General features: G+C 34.6%; 1 protein-coding gene across 3 annotated transcripts in view; it reads left to right on the forward strand.

Moving 5' to 3' along the window:
- Positions 1-15213, forward strand: part of LOC113237179 (paxillin) — a 181120-nt gene that overhangs the window by 42302 nt on the left and 123605 nt on the right. Inside the window, exon 1 of one of the 3 annotated variants that reach the window (XM_026473497.1) lies at positions 4141-4356. The exons of 1 other annotated variant lie outside the window; for it this stretch is intronic. In XM_026473497.1, coding sequence (XP_026329282.1) covers positions 4197-4356 — 160 coding nt within the window. In that variant the 5' untranslated portion in view covers positions 4141-4196. Of the gene's footprint in view, positions 1-4140; positions 4357-13112; positions 13335-15213 lie in introns of those variants that run through there. One more of the 3 variants, XM_026473498.1, reaches the window with a different exon arrangement.

Below are 15213 nucleotides of genomic sequence, written 5' to 3' on the forward strand. Positions count from 1 at the left end.
GATTTTCAGTACAAATCGGCAATTTCATACTTTAACCCCTATTATTAATAGCTTGATTGGTGCCTTGGTGACACTTGAAACATGGTCCTGATGGACGAGGCGGTGTAGAAATTTTAATCAAAGATAACTTTAAATATTCACCCATTAATACACCTTATTACGATTTCTTACAATCCATTGCTATAGTTTTACACTGTAACATTCGAAAGGTAACCGTTTTATGTGCTTATTGTCCTCCTTCAAAACCAGGGAGACAATTTAGAGGAAGAAGGATTCAACAAATTTTAAATGATTTACCCAAGCCAATGATACTTGCTGGTGATTTCAACGGTCATCATGTGGCTTTTGGATGCCTTACAACCAATTCCAGAAGGTCAGAAATTTACAATAATCTTGATGAAACTGATCTTTGTATACTTAATACAGGTTCTCCCACAACTGTAGGAAGAGCTAATCATAGCCAATCAGCCATTGACATCTCTTGTGCTAGTCCCATTATTGCTCCACTATGCGATTGGAAAGTTCATGACGACCCAATTGGGAGTTATCATTATCACACCATAATAGACTTACATACTTCTATAAATAAATATGAGATAGGCAACCCATTCGAGAAATATTTATACAATAAAGCAGACTGGTCTACATTTAGTGTAGAATCTGAAAAAATGTTTAGTAATTTTGTTATTTCATTTGCTGACCCTTTAAAAACTTATAATGATTTTTGCGAAATTTTAAATGTACTCTAGAATAACTGTATTCCAAAGATAGTAAAAGATTCCTTCCATAACAGAAAGACTTTTGTCGCGTGGTGGGATGATGAATGTAAAGAAGCTGTTTATAGAAGCAAAGAGGCAATAAATTTTTACAGATATAAAAGATTAGATGCTCTTAAAAAAAGACTAATCAAAGAATTAAAACGAAATGGCGAATATTATGTGAATCTTTTAAAAGGCATACACCGGTCAATATAATTTGGAATTATATAAAAAGATTTAAGGTAACCAATAATTGTAATAGGCCTAAAAATGATGAATGGATATCTTCTTTCTTCGATAAATATGCTCCATCAACTCCATCTGCAAAAGATATTAATACACAAACATTAGATTCCATTTTTGATAAGGTAGATAATCCTGAGGGCAATTTTCTTATTAAACCATTCACATTGCAAGAATTTCTAACTATATTAAATGCACACAAAAAAGATTCTACTCCTGGTTTAGATGATTTTAGTTACAGATTAATCCAAAATCTACATTTTAATGCTAAAAAAGTACTACTGGAAATTTTTCATTTATTGTGTGAAACTGGACAAATTCCTCTAAGTTGGAAGACGCAATGTGTCATATCAATAATAAAACCTGATAAACCTCATAATGATAGTAATTCTTACCGACCAATATCACTTTCATCCTGTATTGGCAAGATTTTTGAATGTATGATTAAAATTAGATTAGATTTTTACGTAGAATCCAATATGATTCAATTCCCAGCAATTCGGTTTCCGCAGTCGTAGTAGTGCTCAGAGTTTTGTTACTCTGATCCGTATCCGTAACTCTTTCCATGCTCACTCTTCAACAGTATGCGCCTTGCTAGATGACCAGGAAGCTTTTAATAATGTTGACCCTTCCGTCCTGGCTCTCATTCTGAGTGAGATAGGTATACCAGGCAGGCTCTGTAAATGGATATTTAATTTTCTGTATGATAGAATTATGTACATTAAGTTCAATAATATAATTCATGAGCCTATAAATGTCTACAAGGGTACAATACAAGGTGCCACTATATCTCCATTACTCTACAACTTGTATACCTGTCAGTAATCAAAATACTTAAAAGATAACAATGTAAAATTTCTACAATTTGCCGATGATTTAGTTGTGTACAATGTTAAGAAAGATGTAAATATTGCTGTACATAACTTAAAAATAATAATCTGGGTTTAAACCACCTATTTAATTATTATTCAGGCAAGTTAAAACTTAACATTAGTCCTACTAAGAGCGCTGCCATGATTTTCAGTAAAAAAACAAAATTGCACTTTGAATTCAGTTATGTATAATGGCACAGAGCTTCTTTGGGTCAATAATAAGAAATTTTTGGGTATATGTTTAGATTCAAAATTAACTTTTCAACTTCATATTGACTATGTAATTAAGAATGCACCCAAAGGGCTCAATATTCTAAGGGCTTTAGCAGGTGTTTATTGGGGTTCTGATCCCAAGATTTTGTTCATGCTTTATGAGAGCACAGTAGTCATTTTGATTATAGCACTTTGGCTTACATAAATGCAAATCAATCAACACTTAAAAAACTAGATACTATACAAAATAAAGCTTTAAGAATAATTACAGGAGCTTTGTGTTTAACACCAATAATAAATAGCTTTAGAAACAGAAACTTGCATCCCACCTCTTTCTATAAGACGTCTTCATATTTCTGAAAGATTTTGCTTAAACAATCTATTGAGACGATATTCCTCGCCTCCTCATCTCTACTAGAGAACGAAAACGCTTATGAAGCTATTTATATTTACATCATTTCCAGTTTTGATGTCATATAGGGATTGAAAACCTGTATGAAAAGTGAAACCAAAATTAAGAACATAAATAAAGTATATACTGTATAGCTTTGCTAAATGTATTTGTTTATCAAACAAATAGTAGAAGAATTTTATTTGTTGACAGAACTAATTTAATTTTTTTTATTTATTTTTGGTTTACCGTTACGGCAAGAAGGAAATAAAATTAAGAGAAGATTGAAATCAAAACAAGAAAAAATATAGAGATAAATCTTCAATCAAAATCAGAACATGTTCTAAAGAAGTAAATTTGAAATTTCTGTAACGTTTTGTAAGACTGCGCTTCTAAATATGAGAAAGTTATCGTTGCATATGTTTAAATCTAGATTATAAAGACAAGTTTCCTATTAGAATAAAAAACTTTGTCTTAATGAGCAATGTCATAACAATGTGTACTACTTTATTAAATATTTTTTACCTATTCTGTGTTACGTCGCTGGCGACCTTGGGCGGTTTTCCGTCCCGCCCACGGATGGGCGCCGCCCACGAACCGTCATAGAACAAGGCTGCTCAGATAAATTACATTACTGAGATTTAATAGTAATTTGTACCTTTAAAGATGTTAGTATGGTCATAAATCAAATTTTTGAGGGCGACATTATTTTCACTTATCTCATGACATGACCTTTAAAATGTAGATTACCAATTGTTAAACGAGAAGAAATTTTTGTAAAAACACATTTGGAGATGGTGATAACTTAATCGTATTTTTTTATTATCATGTCAGCTTATTGTTTTCACAGCTGGACATAAACCTCGTTTTTCTTATAGGACAACTCGAAATGAAAATTGAATTTCTTTTGCCTATTGACCTCAATTTATCACATAACGTTTGTAGGAAAGATAAATTTATGTATAGAAAATTACCGTAAACAGGTCTATCGTTCGAACCGTAAATAATAAAAACCGACGCATCTATTTAATGGTTAGTCTTTGACTCCAATATATTGTCTATTGTCTCTTTAATAATATAGTTGGACCTATATTTATGATCGATTAATGTATGTGTAAAATGTAATAAAATTAGACATAATTGGTATGGTATTGCTTTTGCAACAGGAACTAAATATTTTTAAACAAACCGTAAACTTATTGTAAACGTTTTAACACAATTGTTGCGATAGTTATATAGAACCGAATTCCACCGCGTTAGAAATTAGAAAGTGTTTTTGACCGATTCGCCGATAAACTAACGAAGCTTGTTTACGCATAACAGCACGTGTGTTGCGCTCGTGGTTGGACGTATGTATGTATTGTAGGGCGCCGCACCGCCCGCCTACGTATCGCTCCGTCTGGTCTATTACATAACGCACAGGTGTCGGTCCAGTGTTTTTTTACAATATTTATAGAATCTCCCTTCTCATAATGGAGTAAAGAGGTTAATGAAGTTTCGCGATTGTGAAACACAGCGGCGGAAGTCCACCTGCCGGGAATAGCACGTCGCGACGTCGTCGCCAGCTCGCAGTGTGACCGCGCTATCACCCGCCGTCGCCCGCGCAGATAAACCATCTCGCACGCGAAAATAACCAGTCTTCTCCCAGCCGCGGTGCAGCCACGACTGTCCACGGGAGTGACTAGCACCTGCTTATATACCCCGGCATCGGCAAAAGGGATGGCGTCCGTGCGCACGCGCTCCGCATCCCCCAAAACCGTCTCGTTCTCCCCTGTACTCGAGCGGAAGTACAGCGCGGACAGAGCCGGCCCATCATATCCTTCCGAGTTGAAATCCACCGACTGGAGGAAGTACTTTACGGATTTCAGTGCATACCTTGGTGAGTATGAGGAGCCGCAGTGCACAATGAGTCAGGGCGCTTTATTGGCCGGCCTTGCGCTATATCGGTTGCGTGTTAGTGGAGCATTCGGGAACCATCCGTAAACAAACGTTGCGTAATCGCAATCATCGGTTATCGAAAGCTTTTTGTTTGATTACTTTAATGTGTTATCAATCTGACCAGCACTTTGCAGCTACACTTAACAGTACTTTGTAGACGAAATTCTAAATTACATCAACTACATATCTGCAACTGGTCCATTTCTATATTTAATACACTTCATATATTGAAGAGTCTCTCTGTTTTCTATCTTTTAGTAAACAACAATAAACAAATATGTAAGTCTATACATAAGTACTTGATTGTTATAACCTCTATTGCTTTTAGCTTTCACGCGTCTCTCGTTTCAATATTACGTTGATATTTTTGTAACAGTCTCCAAGGTCCAGTTTACCTGGCCCTCTAACGACTTCCTTTGACGTATTTGAACAGCTGAAAATAAACTGTAGCGCCGAATTAGCCTGTTACATCGATGAACGAACGAAAACAATGCAACTTTATGGTTGCTTCCATATGAAGTTTGGAATTGATGGTGTCAATTACAACACTCTTTCAAGGTTCACTAGGATTGACTATTTATCAACAGAAACATTATTATGGTGTTAGTCAATGTAATTAATGGAATGAACAGATTATCAATACGTGATTTCGATACCTCTGATGAACAATACGCCAACCTTTATGTTTCGGTCGTTTTCCGTTATTTTTGTAAACAGCCATATTTATTTACTAATATTATGCTCCCCGAATTTTGTGAAAAAGAAAATAAAGAAACAGGAAACAAAATTCGAAAAAAACAAAGAAACGAATTTTGTGAAAAAACTAAAGAAACAAAAACAGAACAAGTCCAAAAATTAGTAGCCTTCATTGGAGATAACGATTTGATTTACATATACCTGCTCTTAGGGCAACAAAGATATCAAAAAGATATTTATCGAATCAGGCATAGTAAAATTAGGTTTATTATTTCATATTCATAAATATCATGTGAGATAACCTCGGTTTGCGGGTTATTACCGCAAAATGAGTGATACTCTCGTGCATTGTAGGTAATTGTAACGTGCTATAAACGCTACATACTAATTATAACTGCAATTTAATTGGATGTTATCGTATAGCACTAATACTATGAGTTACATTTAAATTACTACCTATGTTAGAAGAGGTTATTACGTACATATTGTGTTCTATTTACCTGTTTATTACTGTAGAGGTATATACTATTTTAATTTTATTTATTTACTTGCAAACAATGTAGGTACAAAGATTACATGGGTAATAAGTACATACATACCCGAATGGGGTGCAGCATAGTTATTATTAAAGATAATATTTAAATTGTAAAAAATTAATAAATATAATAATTAGTAGGAATAAATACATGTAGCATCTTCTGTTGCCAAATCATTTTTTTTTCTGTTTAATTTGTAATTCTTTTGATTAACAAAAGGAACTATGTATTTAGTTACAACAATTAAAAGATTGTTAATTCGGAATTTTTTTTTCTGTAATTTAACGCCTACTTCTTATATAGTATCAATGTAATTTTGATGTACAATTGCGCGTGTAAATGTGTCAGGCGTTTTCCTTTTGCATTTCAATTACTCTAGTTGCAAGACTATGCGACAGTGGCAGCGTTTTTTCTAATTTGTCGTTTGCCTTCTGCGACCATCACCAGAAGTAATTCTTTTTAGCAGTATTTTAATACATAGGAACGTTCTGTGGTGAATGATTGACTGAAAACAACGAAAAGATTGTCGTTGTTTATAATTAGATACGTGATATGACTTTTTTAAATTAATATTTGTTTTGTCCATTTGCGTAGAAGAAGCATGTCGTATTTTTTTCATTTATTATGCATGGTGGTCCAAGAAGGATTAATAATGGTTACCTCCATGCTTACTCCATGTAATGTACCTCGTGAAATCAATATAAATTTTGCAATATAACTTGGATGTCGTAATAAGCGATTAAGGATCGAAGCCCACTAGCCAGCACGCTTCGGCACTGCGTCTGTACTAAATATTTGTTTCATACAGAGTTACCACCATTACGCGTTTATTATTTTTTTATGCATCAGTGCAAAGTATTTCAAAATGCCTTCAGATCCGACATTTTTAGTAATTATTACAACAAAATTTCAGGCGTAGTGAATTAAAAAATCTTTAGACCTTATTATTGCCAAAAACCCACGATTTTAACAGCTCGCTTTTTCTGTGTGAATAGTATGCAAGGTTAACCATTTTTTAAACAATTTCTGCGTGCTACTAACGCGAAATGAAAAAGAAAAAAATTATGACCATTTTAAGAAAATATTCGATTTTCGTAACTTAAGCTTACACTTTGGAAAAGCTACAAAGCTTGATAATGGCATTTTAAATTCCTTTTCATATCAAAATTTAATATATTTCATAGTATTATTATTGTTTGAGATTTATTCATTTTTGAAATTTCTAAGTATGATAATCGAGGAACTTTGATGTACGTTTTCTCCAAAACCATACAAAATTGGCACATGGGAGTTGTCGTCCTGCATTTAGAACTTTAACACACGTTACATACAAAGCTTCACTAAAAATGACCGATCTGAAGGCTTTTCGAAATGCTATGCAGCGGTCTCTACCCTTGTCAAATGGCGTTTGAGAACTGGATCATATTTTCATACAAACAAAAAGTTTTTATAAAAAAGGTCAACAAAATAAGAGGGATGTAATTGTACAGTCTCCACTTGGAAACAAAGCTGATGACTAGGAAAGCCTTAACTTTGTGGTTAGTATTGCGACTGTCAAGCGATTTTGACTTTTTTGTTACTATTTATGGAGTATTCCCACAAAATATGTGAATATCATGGCAAAAACATCATGATATTCAATTTTATTTATTTAAGACAATCACAGATACTATGTACGATACCTAAAACTTAATACTCTACTAACTACTCTACATAATAAAAATTTAATACACTCTTTAGCTTGGAACCGATGATCACCGTGAACAACATTTAAATAATATAGATTTAGTTAAGATCCTATTTAAAAATAAAAATGAATAAAATTGAATGAAATTTTATAAAACTTTAAAAAAAAAAAAAAGTTTTATATACTAAAAATATTAACTATGTACTATGCTCAAGATTATAATGCAACATAGATGTGCCATACTCACTAGCAGAGTTGTGCAAATTTAATTTTGCTCCAGTCACATCCTGCGACGTCAAAAGTTCATTCAGCCTATAAGGGCGTTGTGCCGACCAAACACAGTTTTAATTTTCAAAATTTAATAATCTCAGTACAGATTACTAAAAAAACCGACCTCAAAAGTCATTAATCCCTTAATTTGCCATTAATAAAGGTGGAATATTTTCTTCAAATTTAAATGGGACCACGGCTGAGGTACCCTCTTTCCAACAAAAAAAGAATCATCAAAATCGGTTCACGAATGGCGGAGTTATCGCGTAACATAGACACAAAAAAAACATGCAGTCGAATTGAGAACCTCCTCCTTTTTTGAAAACCTCCTCCGGTACCCTCTGTACCTCAAAAGTGGTCCCATTTAAATTTGAAGAAAATATACCACCTCTCAGGGTGGTAAACTAGGGGATGAATGACTTTTGTCGGTTTGTTTAATACTCTGTACTGAGGTTAGGTTATGTTGTTTATATTGCAATTCACCCGAGCTCCGTTTATTATAGTTCATATGAAACAACGGATCAGTGTACCACACATTAAAGAACATTTTTTTCTAAAAAGCCATAGTCCGACAGTGACATAAAATAGGATTTTTTTTTCTATATATACAGTACTTACTAATGGTATTATGGTTATATAAATAACTTGTCATGGGTGACTTAGTGTTGGTGGGTAATGTTCTGTATTAATGTAAACATGTAGATTTTCCTCAATGAAATCCTACGCATCTTAGCTGCCAGAAAACCTCGACCCAATTTGCTCGACTTCAGTGTACATTACCTTGTAAATGTGTCAGTGGTTTATAGTAATATTAAATAACAACCGTGGTCACTTTATGTACACACATCAAAAAAAGTTTGCGATCAATAGCATAAGCTCCTATAATTCTTTAAATTTAATTTTATCAAGAAAAAATCTATGTTGTATGCTTTCTTTAAATAGGAATACCCTGTTTGAAATTAAAATATAAAACTATTTTTTATTATTTATTTTAAAAAATTGAGCCATTAATCATAATGTAAGTGATAGAAATTTCATAGAAAGAAAAAGACTGTTTAATTAAACTTAAACAACAATTTATTATTAAAAGGTGTGAATTCAATATAAAATAACTCCTCCCCTGGCTCGAATACATGCGAAGATCCTCCTGGGCATGCTGAGGATCAAGTTATCCAGCATTTCCTGGGGTAACCTATCCCATTCTTCAATAGCGGCTTCCCTGAGCTCTGGAACTGTCTGGGGACGTGGCTCACGGTTCCATACTGCTCGTTTAAGAGCATCCCACGCGTGCTCTATTGGGTTTAAGTCGGGCGAGCCGGCAGGCCAGTCTAATCGTGTGATATCGTATTCTTGAAGAGCAGCATTGACTCGTTGAGCTCGATGTGCGGGTGCATTATCATCGACCAGTACAAATTGGTGCCCATGGTTTACTCGGAATGGTCTGACGATATCATCAATAGCAACTGCTTTGTACATGTCTGCTGTCATGAAGCCCCGATACGGGATCAAAGGCGTTCTAGCTCCAATCATAATGCCACCCCAAAAGGACACCGATTTTCCGCCTTGCTGAACTGTTCCAGTGGCAGTTCTTTGTCTTTCACGGTTGCCTGGTCTTCTCCAGACACGGACACGTCGGTTATCTGGATGAGTGCTGATTCGGGATTCGTCAACGAAGAGACAGTTTTGCCAAATGTTTTCGTCCTCACCTTCTTCATTTTGCCGAAGTCTAGCCCACTGCAATCTTCGTTGTTGACGTTGCCGGGAATTGAGCGGAGCTCGCCAAGACCTCCGTGCTCGTAATCCAGCCTGGTGCAAGCAATTGCGAACGGTCTGCGTGCTAACTTCAAGCCCAGAGGCGGCCCTGACTTCTGCTTTTATTTTAGTGGCGTTGATTGTTGGATCACGGGCTGCCAGCAATCTAATATAGCGCTTTTGGGCAGCTGTCAAAACAGTTGGGCGACCGCTGCGGGGTCGGTCAGCTAAATTCCCCATTCCGTGATACCTCTGCAACGTAGCCACGACACAGGATTGGGATATAGCAAGTCTGCGTGCTATTACTCTCGTGGTGTATCCTTCTTCCCTCAAAGTTACTATTCTAGCTCGTAAAACCTCTGATAATCCTCTTGGCATTTTTTCAATCACAACTTTCCGCGAAAAATATCTTGAATCGCTTATAATTGACTAAATCAGATTTCTGAATGAGCGTAAGCTAGGACTGAAAGCCTTTTTATATGAAAAAACAATTGAACGGGGTCATTGTTTTATGTTCTAATTTATTTTTAAATAAAGAATCTAAAAAGAAGAAAAAATCATAATATAATCTACAGTAACAAAAAAGATTTCAGTTTTTCGAAGTGATCGCAAACTTTTTTTGATGTGTGTATGTATTATATATATTTGTATATTTGGTGAAATTACAGGCACAAGAGACTTGACATGTTATTGTCTCAGGTGGCAGGTGTAGTGACAGTGCCCATCAGATGTTATCGATTTAAAGTTCTGAGTGGCACTGGAACTGCTACGAACAAACGTGTCTCTTACCGCCAGGCGCACGACTTACTCGTCCCGTGAAATTCTTCACAATTAATTTATAAACTATTTAATCGGCAATAAATTTTGACAGCTCTACATAGTAATTTTATCAACGTAAAAATTGAGCGCAACAAAAGACATGAAAAGAAATAATAAAAACAAACAAATTTATTTAGATAAATTATTGGAAAAAGGGGACGAAAACATTTTTAATACACTTCAATACATGAGAGTAATTAGAAATACTTAAATAATAACTATCTAAAATATGTAAAAACAGAAACTACAAAAACCCGACAATTTTTCTTTCATAGTTTTCGCGGCGATGATTAAACGACAAAGATATATACGCAATTTCATATCGTTGTCCTTGTTCTTCAAAATGTATAACAATAGTTCATTACCAAATAAGCAAACTTAGCTTTATCACCTGAAATAAATATTGTCACGGGGAGGTTTATCTTATCACACATATATTTCATAACCTCCGTGAATAATATTTAACAGCCACTGTGGCCGAACGGTAACCATGCTGCACTGCCACGCAGAGGTCCCTTCGATACCCGGGCTGTTTTTTGTTTTGCTTCGCCTTTACTAACGACACTTTTCACGTCTCGCCCCTGTGGCCTACATTTATTTCTCTCGTGAGTTTAGGTGTAGGTACTTTGTGGTTGTCTATATGTATGTCCATGGCACCCGCGATACAGAATTTCCCTAGTGCGGGGTTATGTGTGTGTGCGCGTAAAAAAATATACTGCCATGCTACGGCCACAGAAAGAACACGTTTAACATCTAAATATTTATATACATATATCTGTGTAGGTTTACTTCATCAGTATTTCCTCTTGCTATGGCTTTATTATACTTAATAGTAAATATTAAATAAATATTTTATTTCGTTTTCTTTAAAATAAACAATTACTTATCGTACAATACGTTCAGAGGAAGTCGTATTTTCCTGTCAGCAGTTAGACTCAGAGCTGCCCACGTCGTCTTTTATCCAGAAGAAATTAGGTTTAATTTAGAATCTATGACAGTCTAGCTCACAGACCACATAAATTTCTTCCGTGGTCTAGCTAGTCAGTCTGTACGCGACACTTATGATATAACAACATAATAAAAAAAAATAATTTTTGTCGTGTTGTTATACTACGTATAAGTACAATCAGCTTCCAAAATATCCGAACAACTAGACCTTTTCATGATACATTTAAATAATTGTTGATTAATTTGAAATAACTTTTTTGTTTTTAAAAATTTAAAATAATCTAAAAAAAAATAAAAATATAAAATTCTCAAGAAAGACTATGCTATAGTATGTTTCGTAAAAAAAAACTATTATTATAACTAGAAAACACCTGAACTAGAATTGCTCTAAATCTCCAGTAATGAACACCAAAAATCCAGTAATATCTACACTCACCAATAATGAATACCCAGTAATCGATTTTACCATCAAAAAACGTGTTACCATGATAGAACATTATGTCGTAAATCTTATTATAAATTAATTTAAAGAAGATGTCGAACACTGGTGCTAGTCGGTCACTGCCGAAAGAAAAAGATGTGGTGGCCCTTTTTATGTTTACTTTTATTATTATTTTTATAAACACAACAAAGGTGCGTGTAAATCAACAAACAGGTACCTGTCAATTTATACATACATACATACATAAGCTCACGCCTTAGTCCCACAGGAGGGGTAGGCAGAGACCACGGAACACTTTATGTATCAAAATATTTTAATAAAAATCTTTTGTACGCATTAATTTCTGTTATCTGCCTAAAGCATTCATAGAATGCGTTATGTACATATTTGAACTATATAGTAAGTCAAAACTCTTTACTGTGCTTATCTAATCGTGTATACAGAGGTACCATAAGATTATTTTTTGTGGTTAATTTATTTGCGAACGTATTCAAGGAAAGCAAAATTCACCCTTAATGAATATATTTTAGTTTTATTGTATTTATAAATTTCAGTAAACAGAAACACAGATCTGAGGAAAATCGAAAAAGCTATTTGTTCTAGAATGAGTTTATTCATAATATACGTATTCCCACACATTCAAGGAAAACGAGCTCAGCACTAACGGCCCAGAGACCACAATGTTGGCACCTAATATAACACCATTCTTTTAAAAAAATACTTTAATTGTCTCGTTTAGTGTTGTTCATCCATTACTTTGACCTTGGTAGTATAATGTTGGACATTAAGAACACTAACTTAGTTGACACTATGAATGGTGACCTGAATAGTGTTTATAGTGTTTTGTTTTCTTCTAACTCGTGACGATGGATACAGAAGAGAGAGAGTGCGAAGACATTCCGCTATGACGTCATCGGATGACGCCGAGGATTCTTTATCAAGGCGTCTCAGTGCGTTCATTGATGCTGAATTATCTTTAAGCGAATGTAGCGCTTGAAGTTTCTACTTGAGCTGTTATTTATTACACATTGGAAATGAGACTATTTTTTTATCTTATAAATCGCGTATATTTGGGATTTTTACACGTCTTATGGGGGCAGCTATTATAAAAGAGGAGTCCCGTGTTTAGCACTTGCGGCACGTTTGATTATTAATGTCTTTTGGTTATTTTACTTCGCTTGCTTATATCATAAATTTGCTACATATAATATGTCAAACAGTCTGTACAGATTGACAAGTAGTTTTGAGTCCCAGTTTTATTTGTGATTTTTATTATCTACGAAGAATATCATTATAGCAACAGATGCCAATGCGACGTGGACTGGAACCAAATGTAGGATAATAGTCTTTTGTTTAGAATATGGCTGCTGCCAGCAGCTGATTCTGTCAAGCGATGAAAGAATACTAAATGTTTATGTGAACAATGTGTTAGCGCGATTTTTGCGGCATGCGCTAGCGCCGATGTGAATCAGTACAGTATTAGTCCATAAGAGAGTCGCCCGCGCCGACCCGACCGCAAAAAGGATACCATATTTAAATTTAGAAACCCCTTGCCCTTGGACTTGTATTTTTTTTCTCTTTACTTGTGATTTGCGACGCCTACGCAGTTTCTTGTGAACAGTTTTAAGATATACTTTTGTGTGAAATGTCTATTTACCATTACACAGTGAACGATGATATTTATGGCAAAATATTGAAAACTCATAGTAATTTGAAACCGCAGAAGAAAACTGAATATGCTGAAGTTTACGAAGCTGTTGAGGGATTAGGTATTTTTGTTTTACTTTTACTTAAAATTAGTTTTTAGCATAATGCGTCGTGATGTTAGTGATCTAAAGTTGTTTTTAATAAACATAGCATCAGGCTCATTGACTGTCCAGAATTATTATCACATATCACTGAGAGTTCCCTCTAAATCTTTGAGAAGCAATTGACTTTTGATTCTCTTCTCGGCCCATACTCATTACAGGCAAAAATACGTTTACAGTAATGTGTATAATTTTAACATTCTTTTGTAAGTCAATGATTCTATGTAATTCTTTTGATCTGTATCTTCAACACGAGTGTGATTTCGGCAAGGAGAGCACTGTGTATAGTAAGGCTCTAAATTGAGAAGCAATTCACTTTTGGTTCTATCCCCAGCCCACACTCATTACAGGCGAAATGTGTTTACACCAATGTGTATAATTTTAACATTCTATGTAACTCTTTTGATCCGGATCTTCAATACGAGTATGATTTCGGCAAGGAGAGCACTGTGTATGGCGAGGTTTGCAACTGCGATTTTTTATGTTTTACGTAATAATTTGTTTATGTAGTAAGTGATAGGTTAGTAAATTATGCATCCAGGTGCCTTATTATATATTTTTTTATGATACTAAGTGATGGGACGTACAAGTCGTGCGCCTGTTGGTAAACGACACGCCTGTGCATAACAGTTGCAGTGCCACTCAGAGATTTAAATCGCAAAGATATGAGGTGCACTGCCTCTACGTCTATCACCCTGAGACGTATGTTGAAAAGGCCCATGGGCCTGTAATTTCACCAGCACCCTTACCCTTCAAACCCGGAACGCAGTAATGCTCACATTAATGCTTGGCGGCAAAAATAGGTAAGTGGCAGTACTTCCCTCGATGAACTCTTTCACAAGGAGCACTACTGCTACTATATATTTCTTTATTTGAGTCGCTGTAATCGGCTGTCAGTTGTTACTATGATTATTTTAGTTAGTCTTCCTTTTAGAGAAATAAAAAATAAAAAAAGCAATTTTATAAATATTCAAATGTAATACAAAATTTGTTATAGTAGCAAACACGAGACAACTTTGAATCAGCTTTCGTAACTACGGAGTAATTTTGTTACAATACAAACAAGTTTGCTTATCTCGTTTTTATTAAAATTAATAAAAACGAGATAGTGGTCAAAGACCGATAACAGAAGAAATGTGGTAACTTTTGTACCAGCAACCTGTGATTACAATACCGGTACGCTGTAATAGCCGCTTTGACAGATTACAATAGTGAGGGGTCAAATCTCAATTCATTGGCGAAAAAAATATAGTCAAATGTGAGTCGAATCTATAAGTTTTTATATTTATAACTAGTATTGCAAGATAAAAAGCTGCTTAAAAAGTTTTAAGAAAACGAAAATAAAAATGTTTACTTAATATATCGTCAATTCGAAACTTTGTTTTGCATTGGGCTTTGGCAGTTTGCCGGAGGTAGAAGTTGTGCTGGACAGCGATCCTATAAGTCGGTCGTATTAGATTTCATTTTTTAAAATTCTAAAAAAATAAAGTAAAATCATCGTAAACTTATACATCCATAAATTTTTATTCACGTCACTACTGACAACAATGCACAGCAATTAGCTCCTTCAACGTAGTTATGAATTAATACGAAACTTGATGAGCTGATAAACGTCAAAACGGCTATCATAGCGCGCCGGTACTATAATATTTTGAATGTATATTAAAAAGGAATCTTGAATATTTTTGCCATGCAATTATCTCGAGGAATAGCAATCATTATCAATGGCATTGAACTTTGGAAAATAAACTCGTATTCAAGGACGATGTTAAACTGGAATTAACAATTCGTGCAAATAATACTTCAAATTAAAGCCTGTTCCAAATATTAAATAAAATTT

Source organism: Hyposmocoma kahamanoa, unplaced genomic scaffold, assembly GCF_003589595.1.
Source record: "Hyposmocoma kahamanoa isolate Upper Pololo Valley unplaced genomic scaffold, ASM358959v1 93, whole genome shotgun sequence".
Lineage (NCBI taxonomy): Eukaryota > Metazoa > Arthropoda > Insecta > Lepidoptera > Cosmopterigidae > Hyposmocoma > Hyposmocoma kahamanoa.